At 49.9% G+C, this 17,185-nt stretch overlaps 2 protein-coding genes across 2 annotated transcripts in view; one reads left to right on the forward strand and one right to left on the reverse strand.

The window, feature by feature from the left end:
• LOC127576410 (zinc finger protein 229-like) overlaps positions 1-17,185 on the forward strand; it is a 48,775-nt gene that overhangs the window by 12,019 nt on the left and 19,571 nt on the right. The window contains exon 4 of the mRNA XM_052026920.1: positions 12,361-13,015. Coding sequence (XP_051882880.1) covers positions 12,361-13,015 — 655 coding nt within the window. The remainder of the gene's footprint in view (positions 1-12,360; positions 13,016-17,185) is intronic.
• Positions 1,923-3,185, reverse strand: LOC127576574 (zinc finger protein 239-like). Its single transcript, XM_052027127.1, has one exon. The coding sequence runs from the start codon at positions 3,172-3,174 to the stop codon at positions 2,128-2,130; it is 1,047 nt and encodes a 348-aa protein (XP_051883087.1). The 5' UTR covers positions 3,175-3,185; the 3' UTR covers positions 1,923-2,127.

Raw genomic sequence — 17,185 nt, forward strand, 5'->3', positions numbered from 1 at the left:
GCTTCCAGGCACATCTTCCCACCTTTATCCCTAATCGGTCCTACCTTTACTCCCGTCATCCTTCTGCTCTTCACATCAGTGAAAAATGCCTTGAGGTTTTCCTTAATCCGACTCGCCAAGGCCTTTTCATGTCCCCTTCTTGCTCTCCTCAGCCCCTTCTTGTTCCTTCCTTGCTACCCTATATTCCTCAAGAGACCTATCTGATCCTTGCTGCCTCAACCTCATGTATGCTGCCTTCTTCCTCCTAACTAGATGTTCCACCTCTCTTGTCAACCATGGTTCCTTCACCCTGCCATTCTTTCTCTGTCTCACCGGGACAACTTTATCCCTAACATCCTGCAAGAGATCTCTGAACACTGACCACATCTCCATAGTGCATTCCCTTCAAAAATGTCATCCCAATTCACACTCGCAAGTTCTAGCCTTAGAGCCTCATAATTTGCCCTTCCCCAATTAAATATTTTCCTGTCCTCTTTGCTCCTATCCTTGTCCATGACAATGCTAAAGGTTAGGGAGCAGTGGTCCCTGTCCCCAAAATGCTCACCCACTGAGGGATCTGTCACCTGACACAGTTCATTACCTACTACTAGATCTAATATGGCATTCCGTCTCGTCAGACTGTCAACATAATGTGACAGGAATCTGTCCGGTACACACTTAACAAACTCTGCCCCAGTTAAACCTGTGTCTATGTGGGGTTCCTCCGGGTGCTCCGGTTTCCTCCCACATTCCAACGACGTACGGGTTAGGAAGTTGTGGTGTGATATGTTGGTGCTGGAAGTGTGGAGACACGTGTGAGCTGCCCTCAGAACACTCTACACAAAAGATGCATTTCACTGTGTGTTTCGATGTACATGTGACTAATAAAGACATCTTAAATCTTAAAAAAATGGAGAGTTGAACACAATTACTTTTTCCCCAAGGCTCGATGGACAGGGAATGTCACAGAAAGATACAGCACAGAAACAGGCCGACACAGTCCACAACTCCACACTAATCCCACATTCATCCTTTTTTTAAAATTCTCCCGACATTCTTGTCAACTCTCCCCAACTTCTCCCACTCACCAAGCACAATTTACAGCAGCCAATTGACCTACCAACCAGTATGTCTTTGGGACGTGGGAGGAAACTGGAGCTCCTGGAAGAAATTCCCAGTCACAGGGAGAACCCCCACACAGTCAGTACCCAAGATCTGGATTGAACCTGGGCTCCTGTCACTGCAAGGTAGCAGCTCTATTAGCTGTGCTGCTCTAATATCTGGGACAAGACCCCTGCTGAGCTCTTGTCTTTGCCAGCAATCTGCTCAAAGTCCTGCAGGAAATTCCAGGGGAAGGTCTTCACCCACACAGTTCAACAATGTGGAATGTGTCACCACACGCAGGGATGGAGGTGAACGACAGGAATGCATTGAATTGGAAACCGAATGAGAATGGAGCTCATAGACCTGCTGCCTCACGTTGATAATGTTCAATCCCGACCTCGGGTGTTGACTGTGTGGAGTTTGCACCTTCTCCCTATGACTGTGTGGGTTTCCCCCACGTCCCAAGAGGTGTGGGCTGAAAGGTTATTAAAGTACTGTAAATTGTCCCTCATGTGTGAGAGATTAGTAGAATCTGCTGGTGGTGGGGGTGAAGCAGGGTGTGGACAATGCAAATGTGGGCAGCATTTTAAAAATCTATCAATATAGGATCAGAGTAAATGACTGGTTGACAATCAGTGCAGACTCAGTGAGTCAAAGGGCCCATTTCTGTGCTGCATCTCTCTATTCTTCTGAATATTCATAGTGGGAGGAGGCTGTTGTGGAGCAGAAACACTGGAAGTCACCAGATGGGCTGAATGGCCTCTCTTTCTCCTGTCATTGTGTGCATTACAGAGACAAGAAGGGCCTCAGATAAAGTGTTTCAAGCAGAACTGCTTTATTTTAATCACAGATCCAGAACATTGAACTCTAACTCAGTTAAAGAGATTTCAAAAGAAAATCAACTGTGCCCAATGACCCAGGGTTGAATCCTGGGCGAGATCAGCAGCGTCTACAGAATCCATCCCCCATGAACACCTGCAACACTTGAGAATTTGCACTAGATTTCAGTAGCAGTGATGGTTGTATATTGAGTATACAGCATGTTTAATCTTTCTCCGCAGTGTGAATTCGCTGGTGTTTCAGCAGGTCAGATGAGCAAGGGAATCCCTTCCCGCACTCAGGGCATTTGAACGGCCTCTCCCCGGTGTGAACTCGGTGGTGTGTCATCAGACTGGATAACCGAGTGAATACTTTCCCACACGTCGAGCAGATGAATGGCTTCTCCCCAGTGTGAATACGCTGGTGTGTCAGCAAATGGGACGACCGAGTGAATCCCTTCCCACAGTCAGAGCAGGTGTACGGCCTCTCCCCAGTGTGAACCCGCTGGTGTTTCATCAGGTAAGACGAATGAGTGAATCCCTTCCTGCATGTCGAGCAGATGAACGGCCTCTCCCCGGTGTGAACTCGCTGGTGCCTCAGCAAATCGGACGACCGAGTGTATCCCTTCCCACAGTCGGAACAGCTGTATGGCCTCTCCCCAGTGTGAACCCGCTGGTGCATCAGCATCTCAGATGACTGAGTGAATCCCTTCCCACACTCGGAGCAGGTGTATGGCTTCTCCCCGGTGTGAACCCGCTGGTGTCTCATCAGGCTGGATAAATGAGTGAATCCTTTCCCACATGTTGAGCAGGAGAACGGCCTCTCCCCAGTGTGAACTCGCTGGTGTGTCATCAGGCTGGATAACTGGATGAATCCTTCCCCACACGTTGAGCAGCAGAACGGCCTCTCCCCAGTGTGAACTCGCTGGTGTGCCACCAGACTGGATGACTTAGTGTATCCCTTCCCACATGTAGGGCAGGCAAAGGGCCTCTCCCCAGTGTGAACTCGCTGGTGTGTCATCAGGTGGGATAACTGACTGAATCCCTTCCCGCAGGACGAGCAGATGAACGGCCTCTCCCCAGTGTGCACTTTCTGGTGCATCAGCAAATAGGACGACCGAGTGAATCCCTTCCTGCACTCAGAGCAGATGTACGGCTTCTCCCCAGTGTGAACTCGATGGTGTGTCATCAGGATGGATAACTGTGTGAATGCTTTCCCACACGTTGAGCAACAGAATGGCCTCTCCCTAGTGTGAACTGTCTGGTGTCTCATCAGGCTGTATAACTGTTTGAATCCTTTCCCACATGTTGAGCAGGAGAACGGTCTCTCCCCAGTGTGAACTCACTGGTGTGCCTGCAAGTTGGATGACTGAGCAAAGCCCTTCCCACACTCCGATCAGGAGAATGGCCTTTCCCTGGCTTGAACTCGCTGGTGCACCATCAGGCTGGATAACTGAGCCAATCTCTTACCACACGTTGAGCAGGAGAACAGACGCTCACCAGTGTGAACAAACTGGTGTGTCAGCAGGAACGATGACTGAAGGAAGACCTTCCCACACTCAGTGCAGATACACGGCCTCTTCTCTGTGAATTTGTTGGTGCATCAGCAAATGGAATGACCGAGTGAATCCCTTCCCACACTCAGAGCAGGTGAACGGCTTATCCCCAGTGTGAAGTCGCCAATGTTGTGTTTGAGATTCCCAGTAAACAAATCCTCTGCTTGTTGTATCCTGACAAAGAAATTTACAGAAGTCATCAATAGGTACAGGACAGTATTTCAGCTGAGATTTTAGTCTCTGTAGCGAGCTGTTATAATAATGACAAACACAAGCTTGAGGAACAACGTCATCTTCCATCTAGGAACATTGCAGCATCCAGACTGGCATCAAAATCTCTGGTTGTCTTTCCATCTATAATCAGAATGGGCCATTTCTGCCACTTCCCTTTGTTCTGCCCGTTGCCTCCTTCACCTACTCTGCCACTGAAATTCAATGTGTTTTCATTCTTTCACTGTTAAGAGGTATCAAAACCAAAACAATTCCTCTTTCTGGAGATGGAGACACAAGAGACTGCAGATGCTGGAAATCTGAAGCAATACATAAGGGAGCTGGAGGAATGCAAAGTGGGTCAGGCAGCATCTGGGGAAGGAAATGGACAGTCAATGTTTTGGGTCTTGGTGGTGTTGGACTTGGCGATTGGATTGGTATTGGTTTATTATTGTCACTTGTACTGAGGTGCAGTGAAAACATGTCTTGCATATCAATTGTGCAGGTGAATTCATTACACATTGCAGTTACATTGAGTTACTACAGAGTGCATTGAGATAGTGCAGGTAAAAATAATAACCATACAGAGTAAAGTGTCACAGCTACAGAGAAAGTGCAGTGCAGGTAGACAATAAGGTGCAAGGTCACAAGGTAGATCGTGAGGCCAGAGTCCATCTCACCGTATAAGGGAACCGTTAAATAGTCATCACCATGGGAGAGCTGTCCTTGTGCCTGGTGGAACATGCCCTCAGGATCATTGAACATGGAAGGGTAGATGATTAGACTCACTTGTTGAAGATTGTCATTGTGTGGCAGTTTTGTGGTCCAAATGTTATTTGCCACTTAATATTCCAGAATAGAAGTGTTAGATACCATTCTATATCCAGACAGAGTAGAACATGTTCTCAGTGGCAGAAGGCACCAAGGACATTGGACATAGTTGAGTTGTAAAATAACCATAAGTGACAAGGATTTCTGTTTCTTCAACACAGTGTTAACTGACATGATTTAGCCACATGGGAAAATTACCTTCACAATACATGTTTTTTTTATTCACTGGGAGTTGGACTTAGTCCCTTTTTTGACCTCAGTCCCAACTATAGCTGTTACCTACAATGATTTGGACATCAGCAGTGTCTGGAGACTGGTCCCAATCTCAGTTTGCTCATCTGTGTTTCCAGACTGCCTGCAGAGTAAAGGCAAAGTGCTTTTTGCAGCAGAATTAATGGCCGCATTCATACCCACAGTCCCCAGGGCTCCAGAAACAGTCCAGCAAAACAGTCATTCACCAGCCGGGGCCTGGAGTACACCTTGGGCCGGGCCGGGCCGGGCCGGCAGAGAAAGCAGTAAAATCAAAAAATCTGCAGGTGCCTGAAATCTGAAATAAAAATTGAAAATGCTGGACACAGGTCAGACAGCATCTGGGGGAAGAGAAACAAATAATGTTTCAGGTTGGAAACCCTTTGTCAGAACCGAGAAAGTGAGGAAACAAGTTTTAAATTGCAGAAAAGATGGGGAAGGGATAAATACACCATTAAACCCACAGGAAGTGGGAACAGGAGTAGAACATTCAGCGTCTCAAGCCTGCTCTGCTATTCAGCAGGATCATGGCTGACTTTCCTGTCCTGTCCTGTCCTCATAACCCTTGATTCCCCTACTGATTAGGAATCTCTCCCAACCTGAAATATACCCAAGGAGCTGCCACAAAGTTCTCTGCAGCAAGATGAGCACCAGGACATTTCTCTTTCATAAGGCTATGCTAACTCTGCTCACTAGGTTACAATTTTTCCTTTGCAATCAATCAGATAAAAGGGCAGTCTCCAAACTAAGACATTAACTCTATTTCTCTTTCCACAGAGGCTGCCTGACCTGAATTGTCCAAGTGTTTCTGGTTTTACTTCAGATTCTGGCATCTGCAATTTCTCTTTAAAAACAGGGCAAAGAGAACGTTTCAGATTGAGAATGCCTCAGCAACCCTGGCCTCACCCTTAGTTTACAAACCTGTCAGTGATCGAGATGAATGAGGGCAGGTAGAGAGAGAGGGAAATGAAACACAAAGAGATATTTTATTAATTGTGAACCACATGCTGCAGCTGTTGCTGGAACCACAGGCCTCGGCAACAGTTCGGTCCACATTTCACAGTGTGAACATTGCCTTGTCTTCAACTGCCTTTGTTAGTCTATTAACCAGAAAGGTTGAAAAAACATAGAGCGAGGCTAGGGTTGCCTAAATGAAGCCAATCAGAGATGCTCCTTTTCCCCCATCTATCCCTCCCTCCCAACTCCCCATCCACCCCCTACCAATCCCCCCATCTATCCCTCCCCCTGCCCTCTATGTCTCCCTCCCAACCCATCTGTCCCTCCTTCCCCTAAACCCTCAGCTCTAGCTCCCCCACCCCCCATATCCCTCAATCCACCACCCACCCCCATCTATCGATCCCTCCCTCCACCCACCCCGCCGGCACCCAAACCTCTCAGCAAGTTCCTTTTGCTCTCTCCCAGGTCTAACGGAAGGGTCTCGGACTTGAAAAGTTCCCTGTTTCTCTTTCCACAGACACTGCCCTCACCTGCTGAGGGCTTCCTGCACTCACTGGGTTTGCTTTGATTTCAAGCAGGAAAGTGCCCGGGTCCCCCGTGTGGAGCGGGAGGGGGAAGGGGAGAGAAAGGCCGAGACTGCTCAGTGTGGCCGCCCGCAGTGATCCTGCAGCCCGCATGGATTCTCACCCCAACCACGGGCCGGACCCCGGACTCGAACAAACTTCCTGGTGCAAGGTGGCGCTAAAATTACGTTACCCCCCCCATTGCACGCCTGCGCTGTGGGGTCGCTCACTGCAGCCAGAGCGCTTTCTCGGCCGCGGTGGCTCTTGGGTAAATTCGGCTGCCATGCGAACCAACCTGAACAGCGCCTTTAAATAGCTTCGTTCTCCACCGCAAATCATTCTGCCGACAATAACTGTGTGATGAAGGAAACACTGTTGTCAGTCTCTGCACGGAAAGCTCCAGAGATCTTTGGTTCCTTCTCCATCCTCACCCCCACCATCTCCACCAACCCGATATTAAGATCGATAGATTTTTGGAAAGTCGGTAAATTGGTTTATTATTGTCACATGTACCGATGGACAGTGAAAAACTTTGTTTTGCAGACCATCCATATGCGTCATTTCATCACGTCAGTGCATTGAAGAAGTACAAGGGAAAATAATAACAGAATGTAGAATATAGTGTTACAGTTACAGAGAAAGTGCAGTGCAGGAAGAAAATTAGGTCCAGAGCCATAATGAGATAGATTGTGAAGTGAAGAGTTCATCTTGTACTCGGGGAGAGGGACAACAGAGAGACCCCGGGCCCCGGGGACACAGTTCCCCGGAGGCGACCGCACAGGTCGGCGGGGCGGGTGGGCGGCGCGCTGGGCTCCGGGGACCAGGGAAGGGAGCTGGGACCGGGGTCCCGGGGAGCTCAGCCCACCAACCGGGGTAAGAGGCAGCCGGGTGGCCGAGCGGCCCCTCTCCGGGGTTGCTTGGCCACGCCAGGGTCTTTTACGCAAGGGGCAGTGGCGAGTCCGGGGATCGGGTACGCGCAGGCGCAGTGGCACTGCAGGGGAGTGGATGTGCGCAGGCGCAGTGTCGCTGCTGTTGGCCGTGGAAGGTGGGAAGGGGAATGAGGGAGGAGCGGAGGGATGGAGCGTGGACTGAGGAAGGGGGAATGAGGGGAGAAAGGCCAGAATGAGGGAGGGGGAAATGAGGGGGAGGGGATGTGCAGAAGGAGGAAATGAGGGATGGGGAGAATAGGGGAGGGGAAACGTGGGAGGGAGAATTGAGGGAGGGGGATGGGACATGGGGAGAGGGGGAAGGGGAACGAGGGGAGAGGGGAAGGGGAACGAGGGGGAAGGGGGCAGAAGAAGAAGCGGAGAGTGGGAATGGGGAGGGGGAAGGGGCAGGGTTTGGGGGAATGTGGGGGTGAGGACAAAATGAGGGAGGGGGAATGAGGGAAGGGACTAGTGAGTAGGGCCCTGGGGCTGATGACATGAGGTCCCCCAGCCGGAGGCGGAGGGGGGGGGCTGGGCCGGTCCGGGAGGGGCTGATCCCCTCGGCTGGGAGGGATCTCTCTGCTTTCCCCACCTGCCCCCCAGTGGCTGGGAGCCCGTGTGGGGAGGGTGAGGGTTGGACACCCCCGGTCCCTTCACCTCTCCCCCTGGTCAATGACAGGGTCCGCGCTGCAACAGCTGGAAGGAAGATAAAGTGCGCAACATCTGCCCAAAGTGGGTTAAACGTACCGTGTGACTGGTCGCCCTGAACGTGGTCTGACCACAGTTCCAGAGAGGTATTCGGGCAATGACCTGGCACCACACTCTCACATGTTATCCATTGAGAAGGCAGACAGTACTTCAATATAGGGAAGGCACAGGATCTTTGGCCTGAAGTATTAACCCAAAACGTCGACAATTTCTTTCCCCACAGATGCTGCTCGACCTGCTGAGTTCCTCCAGCAGATTGTTTGCTGCTCCAGATTCCAGCATCTGCCGTCTCTGGTGTTGACATTAACTCTGTTTCTCTTTCCTCAGATGCTGCCTGAATTGGTGAGTTTTTTCCAGCAATTTCGTGTTTTTTTTCCTGATTTCTTGCATCTGCAGCTTTTTTTTAAAATTTGCATTTATAACATTTTAATTGTCAGAGGAAAATGGGCTGGAATGATAGAAAAATGGAAGGCTATGTGGGAGGGAAGGGTTACAGAGATCTTCGAGCAGGATAAAACGTAGGCACAACATCGTAGGCTGAAGGGCCTGTACTGTGCTGTATTGTTCTAAAAAATACACGTCTGGACGAACGAGGGACATAAATGATGCTTTCAGCAGCAGATAAACTGGGCAGGTGGTAGTCAGGTGATGTTACGATAGTGAAATACAGCCGTAGGTAAAAAATCAGGTCTGTGCCAGACACAACATCAAGGCTGCGAACGTCAGGCTCAGCTTTAGACGATCTCCTGGGAATGGGGCCAGTGAGCTGAGTGGTGGGGACCAGAGACAACGGCTTCAGGCTTCACACGGTTCGCTTGCAGAACATTTCTGCGCGTTAAACATTGGGTGTTGGTTGAACATTATGATAGATCTGGGACACCGAAGACGTTGGAGAGGTAGAGCTGAACGTCATCAGCGGACACGTGGAGCCTGATATTGTGTCTCCTGATGAGATAACTCAGGGACATCGTTTGTAAATCAGAGGATAGATCTCTGGAGATTTCGCTATATAGACTGCCAACAGTGTTTCCTTCATCACACAGTTATTGTCGGCAGAATGATTTGCGGTGGAGAACGAAACTATTTGAAGGCGCTGTTCAGGTTGGTTCGCATGGCAGCCGAATTTAACCAAGAGCCACCGCGGCCGAGAAAGCGCTCTGGCTACAGTGAGCGACCCCCACAGCGCAGGCGCGCAATTGTGGTGACGTCTTTTGCGCGCCACATTGGAACGTAAGTTTCATCCAGTCTGGGGTCCGGCTCACGGTTGGGGTAAGAATCCGTGCGGGCTGCAGGATCACTGCGGGCGGCCACACTGAGCAGTCCCGGCCTTTCTCTCCCCTTCCCCCTCCCGCTCCACACGGGGGACCCGGGCACTTTCCTGCTTGAAATCAAAGCAAACCCAGTGAGTGCGGAAAGCCCTCAGCAGGTGAGGGCAGCGTCTGTGGAAAGAGAAACAGGGAATTTTTCAAGTCCGAGACCCTTCCGTTAGACCTGGGAGAGAGCAAAAGGAACTTGCAGAGAGGTTTGGGTGGGGGGAGGGAGGGAGGGAGGGAGGAATGGATGGGGGATTGGCAGGGAGTGGATGGGGAGTTTGGAGGGAGGGATAAGATGGGGAAAAAGGAACATCTCTGATTGGCTTCACTTAGGCAACCCTAGCCTCACTCTATGTTTTATCGACTTTTCTGGTCAATAGACTAACAAAGGCAGTTGGAGACAAGGCAATGTTGATGCTGTGAAATGTGGGCCAGAACTGTTGCCGAGGCCTGTGGTTCCAGCAACAGCTGCAGCATGTGTTTCATAGTTAAAATATCTCTTTGTGTTTGATTTCTCTGTCTACCTGCCCTCATTCATCTCGATCACTGACAGGTTAGTAAACTAAGGGTGAGGCCAGGGTTGCTGAGGCATTCTCAATCAGAAACGTTCTCTTTGCCCTGTTTTTAAAGAGAAATTGCAGATACTGGAATCTGAAGTAAAACCAGAAACTGCTGGAGAATTCAGCAGGTCAGGCAGCATCTGGAATGAGAAACAGAGTTAATGTTTTAGGTTGGAGATTGCCCTTTTATCGTATTGATTGTTTGAAAAATGGTAACTAATTGAGCAGAGCTCACATATCCTTATGAAAGAGAAATTTACAAGTTGAAAAGTGAGATGAGGAATTTCTTCTCTCAGAAGCTTGAGTCTTTGCAACATCTTGGTACAGAGAACTGTGTGACAGAGTCCTTGGGTATATTTCAGGTTGGGATAGATTCCTAATCAGTGGGGGAATCAAGGGTTATGGGGACAGGGCAGGAAAGTCAGCCATGATCCTGCTTAATGGCAGTGAAGGCTTGAGACACTGAATGTTCTACTCCTGTCCCCACTTCCTGTGGGTATTTATCCCTTCCTCCTCTTTTCTGCAATTTAAAACTAGTTTTCTCACTTTCTCGGTTCTGACAAAGGGTTTCCAACCTGAAACATTATTTGTTTCTCTTCCCACAGATGCTGTCTGACCCGTGTCCAGCATATTGTATTTTTATTTCAGATTTCCAGCACCTGCAGATTTTTTGATTTTGCTGCTTTCTCTGCCGGCCCGGCCCAAGGTGGACTCCAGGCCCCGGCTGGTGAATGACTGTTTTTCTGGGACCGTTTCTGGAGCCCTGGGGATTGTGGGTATAAATGCGGCCATTGATTCTGCTGCAAAAAGCACTTTGCCTTTGCTCTGCAGGCAGTCTGGAAATAAACTGAGATTGGGACCGGTCTCCAGACACTGCTGATGTCCAAATCATTGTAGGTAACAGCAAGAGTTGGGACTGAGGTCAAAAAAAGGACTAAGTCCAACTTCCAGTGAATAAATAAAACACATGTATTGTGAAAGTAATTTACCCATGTGGCTAAATTGTGTCAGTTAACACTGTGTGGAACAAACAAAAATCCTTGTTACTTATGGTTATTTGACAACTCAACTGTGTTCAATGTCCTTGGCTCCTTCTGCTACTGAGAACATGTTCTATTCTGTCTGGATATAGAATGGTATCTACCACTTCTGGAATATTAAGTGGTAAATAACATTTGGACCACAAAATTGCTACACAATGCCAATCTCCAACAAGTGAATCTAATCATCTGCCCTTCACGTTCAATGATCCTGAGGGCATGTACCACCAGGCTCAAGGACAGCTTCTATCCCACTGGGATATGACTAGTGAACGGTGCCCTTGTACAATGAGATGGACTCTGACCTCATGATCTACCTTGTGACCTTGCACATTATTGTCTACCTGCACTGCACTTTCTCTGTAGGTGTGATACTTCACTCTGTACTGTTATTGTTTTTACCTGTACTACCTCAATGCACTCTGTACTAACTCAATGTAACTGCACTGTGTAATGAATTGACCTGTACAATCGGTATGCAAGACACATTTTTCACTGTCCCTCGGTGCAAGTGACAATAATAAACCAGTGCAAACACAGTTGCCAAGTCCAACACCACCAAGACCCAAAAGGTTGACTTTCCATTTCTCTCCATTAATGCTGCCTGACCCACTTTGAGTTCCTGCAGCTCCCTTATGTATTGCTTCAGATTTCCAGCATCTGCAGTCTCTTGTGTCTCCATCTGCAGAAAGAGGGAATATTTTGGGTTTGATACCCCTTTTAACAGTGAAAGACAGAAAAGACATTGAATTTCAGTGGCAGAGTAGGTGAAGGAGGCAACGGGTAGAATAAAAGGAAGTGGCAGAAATGGCCCATTCTGATTATCGCTCTGCCATTCAGCAGGATCATGGCTGACTTTCCTGCCCTGCCCCATAACTCTTGATTTCCCGACTGATTAGGAATCTATCCCAGCCTGAAATATACCCAAGGATTCTGCCACACGGTTCTCTGTAGCAAGATATTGCACTCAAGCTTCTGAGGGAAGAAATTCCTCTTGTCTCACTTTTAAATGGGCACTATGAAATTTCTCTTTCATAAAGCTATGCTAACTCTGCTCAATAAGTTACAATTTTACAAACAATCAACCAGATAAAAGAGCAGTCTCCAAACTAAAACATTAACTCTATTTCTCTTTCCATAGAAGCTGCCTGACCTGCTGAATTGTCCAGCAGTTTCTGGTTTTACTTCAGATTCTGGCATCTGCAATTTTTCTTTAAAAACGGCAAAGAGAGCTCGCTACAGAGACTAAAATCTCAGCTGAAATACTGTCCTGTACCTATGTATGACTTTTGTAAATTTCTTTTACAGGATACAACAAGCAGAGAATTTGTTTATGGGAGTCTCGAACACAACATCAGCAAATTCACACTGGGGAGCGGCTGTTCTCCTGCTCAACGTGTGGTAAGGGATTGGCTCAGTTATCCAGCCTGATGACGCACCAGTGAGTTCGTGCTGGTGAAAGGCCATTCTCCTGCTCAGAGTGTGGGAAGGGCTTTGCTCAGTCATCCAACTTGCAGGCATGTTAGTGAGTTGACACTGGGGAGAGACCGTTCTCCTGCTCAACGTGTGGGAAAGGATTCACTCAGATACCCAGCCTGATGACACACCAGCGAGTTCACACTGGGGAGAAGCTGTACACCTGCTCCGAGTGTGGGAAGGAATTCATTCAGTCGTCCAATTTGCTGACGCACCAGAGAGTTCACACTGGGGAGAAGCTGTACACCTGCTCCGAGTGCGGGAATGGATTCACTCGGCCGTCCCATTTGCTGAGGCACCAGAGAGTTCACATTGGGGAGAAGCCATTCAAATGCCCTGAGTGTGGGAAGGGATTCACTCAGTCGTCTTATCTGCTGATACACCAGCGGGTTCACACTGGGGAGAAGCCATACACCTGCTGCGAGTGCGGGAAGGGATTCACTCAGTCATCTCAACTGCTGATACACCAGTGGGTTCACACTGGGGCGAGGCTGTTCTCCTGCTCAACGTGTGGGAAAGAATTCACTCACTTTTCCAGCCTGATGACACACCAGCGATTTCACACTGGGGAGAAGCCGTACACCAGCTCCGAGTGCGGGAAGGGATTCACTCGGTCGTCATATTTGCTGAGGCACCAGAGAGTTCACAACGGGGAGAGGCCATACACCTGCTCCAAGTGTGGGAAGGAATTCACTTGGTCGTCCAATGTGCTGATGCACCAGCGAGTTTACACTGGGGAGAAGCCGTACACCTGTTCCGAGTGCGGGAAGGGATTCACTCGGTCGTCCCATTTGCTGACACACCAGCTAGTTAACACCGGGGAGAGGTCGTTCATCTCCTCGACGTGCGGGAAGGGCTTCCATCAGTCATACAACTTGACGACACACCAGCGAGTTCACACTAGGGAGAGGCCCTTTGCCTGCACTTCCTGCGGGAAGGGACACACTAAGTCATCCAGTCTGGTGAAGCACCAGTGAGTTCACACTGGGGAGAGGCCGTTCACTTGCTCTGAGTGTGGGAAGGGATTCCCTTGCTCATCTCACCTGCTGAAACACCAGCGAATTCACACTGCGGAGAAAGATTAAACATGCCGTATGCTCAAAATACAACCATCACTTCAACTGAAATCTAGCACAAATTCACAAGTGTTGCAGGTGTTCATGGGGGACAGATTCTGTCGATGCTGCTGATCTTACCCAGGATTGAACCCTGGTCATTGGGGGAAGTTCCTTTTCTTTTGCAATCTCTTTAACTGAGTTAGAGTTCAATGTTCTGGATTTCTGATTAAAATATTCTGTTTGAAACACTTTATCTAAGGCCCTTCCTGTCTCTGCAATGCATTCAATGAACAGTAGAAAGAGAAGCCATTCAGCCCATCTGGTGCCTTCCAGTGCTTCTGCTCCACATCAGCCTCCTCCTATCTCACCCAGCATGAATATTCAGAGGAATAGAGAGATGCAGCACAGAAGTGGGCCCTTTGACTCACTGAGTCTGCACTGATTATCAACCAGTCATTTACTCTGATCTTGCATTAATATATTTTTTAAATTCTGCCCACATTTGCATTGACCACACCCTGCTTCATCCCCACCACTAGCAGATTCTACTAATCACCCACACATTAGGGATAATTTACAGTTCTTTCATAACCTTTCGACCCACACCTCTTGGGACGCAGGAGGAAACCCACAGAGTCATGGGAAGAACGTCCAAACTCTGCGCAGTAAACATCCCAGTTCGGGATTGAACCTGGTCGACCAAGGATGTTGGAATGTGAAGCCACAGCTCAACGAGCTCTGTGCTCCTTCGGCTTCCCATTCAATGCATTTCCTGTTTCTCCATGTGGTGACACGTTCCACGTTGTTGGACTCTGTGGGTGAAGAGCTTCCCCCTAGTTTCCTGCAGACTTTTGCTATTGAGCGATCTTCCACCTGTGGATGTGCACGGCAGGAATACGCACTGGCTCGCAGTTTAGCGACACCCTGCAGTGTGGTGATTAGTTGCAGCACTCTTGCTCCCGGAGTACAAATGCTAACAATTACGTACCACACTGTACTCAGTCCTCGTTATCCACTGATCTGTGCCCTGAGAGGGCCTTAGTGGTATCCATAATTTTGGTTATCTGTGGGGACTCTAATCCCCTGTTCCTCATGGATAACAAGAACTCGGTGTAACTAAAAAAAGACATTCCTTTGGGATGCCTGTTGCTATACCTGGAACCTGGCACAAGTGCCAAATCTTGCAACACTGCTGCTCTTGCAGCAATGAATCACCCCACTGTTGCTATTGGAGAGGCTGCTGGGGGGGGTGGCTGATGTTGAACAGGCCGGGCAGAGTTGTGTGGCCCCGTCGCTGAGATGTGGGGGGCGGGCCGCAGCTGGTGAGTCCAGCCCTTGCCAGGGACGGGCACCAGCTGCTCCATATGTTGACAGACCCAACTGAATCTCACTGGTGTCCCGCTCCAACCTTCACAACTCTCCCCAGCCCCAGGATTTCTCAATGGTAATGAGCGCAAAGGCCCACAGACCTCAGCAGTGGGTCACACTGGAGCGCCACGTCCCAATGCTGTGTGGCTGCAACACTCAACCCAGCCCATTCAACACCAGCCCCATGGGCAGCATCTCAACAGTGAGCCATTGTAACCCAAGGGTCCTTGACTTGAAATGTTAACCCTGCTTCCCTTTCCGCACATGCTCAGTGCTTCAGGCATTTTTTGCTACAGAAAATGCTAGAAATATTATTTTCATTTACCTTTAAATTTCCTGTCACATCTTTTTCAGCAATGCCAACCTTGAAGAAACTCTCCTCTGCTCTCTGACAGTATTTCCGTCCGTCTCTTTTGCCCGTTCTGGTGACGGTCCTTTGAGCCGAAATGTTATTTCTGCCTCCCTTTCCACAGTTGCTGCGCCAGGGTCAGGGATGTGTTGGATCGGGTACAGAACCTCCTGAAGCCGGAAGTCCTGATAAACTTTGGCATGAACAACATGGGTAGAAAAAGGAATGATGTCCTGCAAGGTGTGTTTGGGCAGAAGGTTTAAAGGGTGTGTCATGTGTAAATAGGAGGGTAGGATGGATGAAACGTGGCTGAAGAGCTGGTGCAGGAGAGAGGGCTTTAGTTACTGGATCATTTGGATCGCTTCTGGTGTAATGTGAAAGGTCATGGCTGTCATGTGACACCACTGAGGTCTGGTCGAAAGTGACACCACTGTCAATCAGGGTCTAACCCCACCCAGCCATTGGCAGCACACTCTGACCATTGGTCCCTGTGCACACCTCTCATACCTGGCCATGACCCATTGGACTTCTTGAATTACCTGAGCTAGCTCCACCCAGCTCTCCAGCACAATAAAGGATGCCTCGTGTGTGGCCCTCTTTTTGATTGCTGCCGGGGTCGAAACCACATTGCAGGACCACTGGTAAGAGTGTGTGCGTCCACAGGGGTTTAGGGGCATTTTTAAGTAGATTCCCAGTAGCGTAGAGCCGTTGCTTGTCCCAGAGGCAGGGAGGGGTTCAGGCACCGTATTGCATTTTTCCGTGACCATTTCGTGTGTGTGTGCACTTCACCCCCGTTGCGACTCCCCTCACGTTTCGCGATTACCTGAGTGCATATGTGCATCCGTTCCCGTCATTCTGTTCCCTCATTTGTCTTTGTAAATAAACTCTTTTTAAAATCCAAAGACTGTGTCTGGATACCTCTACTTTTGAGACCTGAAAGAACCTTTTCCCACAACAATTGGCGTTGCGAGCAGGATCTCAAAGGTCTTGGCCGAACACAGATGCGGGTAGGATGTTCTGGAACAAGGGGAAGAAGGAAAGTGTAGGCACTGGATTCCCGGGTGGTCCGACGAGAGTGAGGGATTTGGGAGCTTGGCCAGTCTGCTGGCAGACCACAGGAAGCCAGTGGACTGGGCTGAGCAGTTAGATCCACGTGGTAAGAAACTGGGGCACCATGTGGTGGCCTTCCTCCAGAAGTCGGGGTTCCCCAGCACAAAAGGGAGTCAAAGGAGTGCCTTCTGGCTCCTGGCGTCCCTTCTGAGGTGTCAGGTTGAGATTACTGGCCAGCTGCAGAACACATGTCTTCAGAGGGAGAAAGAGACACTCCGGCAGTGATGCTGCACGCTCCAGGAGGCAGTGCAGACTGCCCAGACCTGGGCCAACGACCTTGAGGCCAGGGGTACTGAGCTCGCCTGCTGGCTGAGCCAGGTGCAGCAGGCGCAAGCTGCCCGCAGGTCTGGCTGGCAACCAGACCCATTTAAAATCCTGGGGAGCTTGTCGGATCAGCAGAGTATTAATAACAGTCTGCGGGCACCACCAGGAGGGATCGGGGACACCGCTACCCTGTGGGACCGGGTAGTGGCCGCCGTGAGGGTCCGGTACCCCACCCTCCTGGAGTGGGACCAATATGGGCGACCACAATGGAGCACAGTTAGTGAGGGCGCCAGGGTCATCCGGGAATGGGCACTCGTGACTGGCACTTACTCGGGGACAGGCGACCTCGAACTGCTGGAAAACACCACTGCGACCAGTGTGCTAGTGGGGTACCCAGTCACCACCACGCACCCCGACCTGAGGCCAGTGGTCCTGCCCCTCATGGGACCAGCCAGCGGGAAGACTGTTCGGGTAGCCATCACTCTCCTGGAGGGGTTAGAATGCATGCAGCAGGGGACGGCCACACAGGTCCGTAGAGCGGAGACGAGGGCTGGGGACACCACTTCTTGTCTCACGCACAAGCAGCTGTACTTGGAACTGTTGCGCACAGGGGTGGACCGCACTAGCATAGACGGGGTCCCGACCTCTGCTCTACACGTGTGACGGAAGGAGCTCTGTGGGGGAAAGCCCGGCCGGGGGACAACCTGTGACCACCCCGGGGCCAAGTCCGACACAGGGGGCGCCCC

Source organism: Pristis pectinata, chromosome 12, assembly GCF_009764475.1.
Source record: "Pristis pectinata isolate sPriPec2 chromosome 12, sPriPec2.1.pri, whole genome shotgun sequence".
Classification (NCBI taxonomy): domain Eukaryota; kingdom Metazoa; phylum Chordata; class Chondrichthyes; order Rhinopristiformes; family Pristidae; genus Pristis; species Pristis pectinata.

What these genes read in the sequence shown, in the direction of transcription:
- LOC127576574 (XM_052027127.1), bottom strand. Translation starts at nt 3,174, where the DNA reads ATGAGACACCAGACAGTTCACACTAGGGAGAGGCCATTCTGTTGCTCA.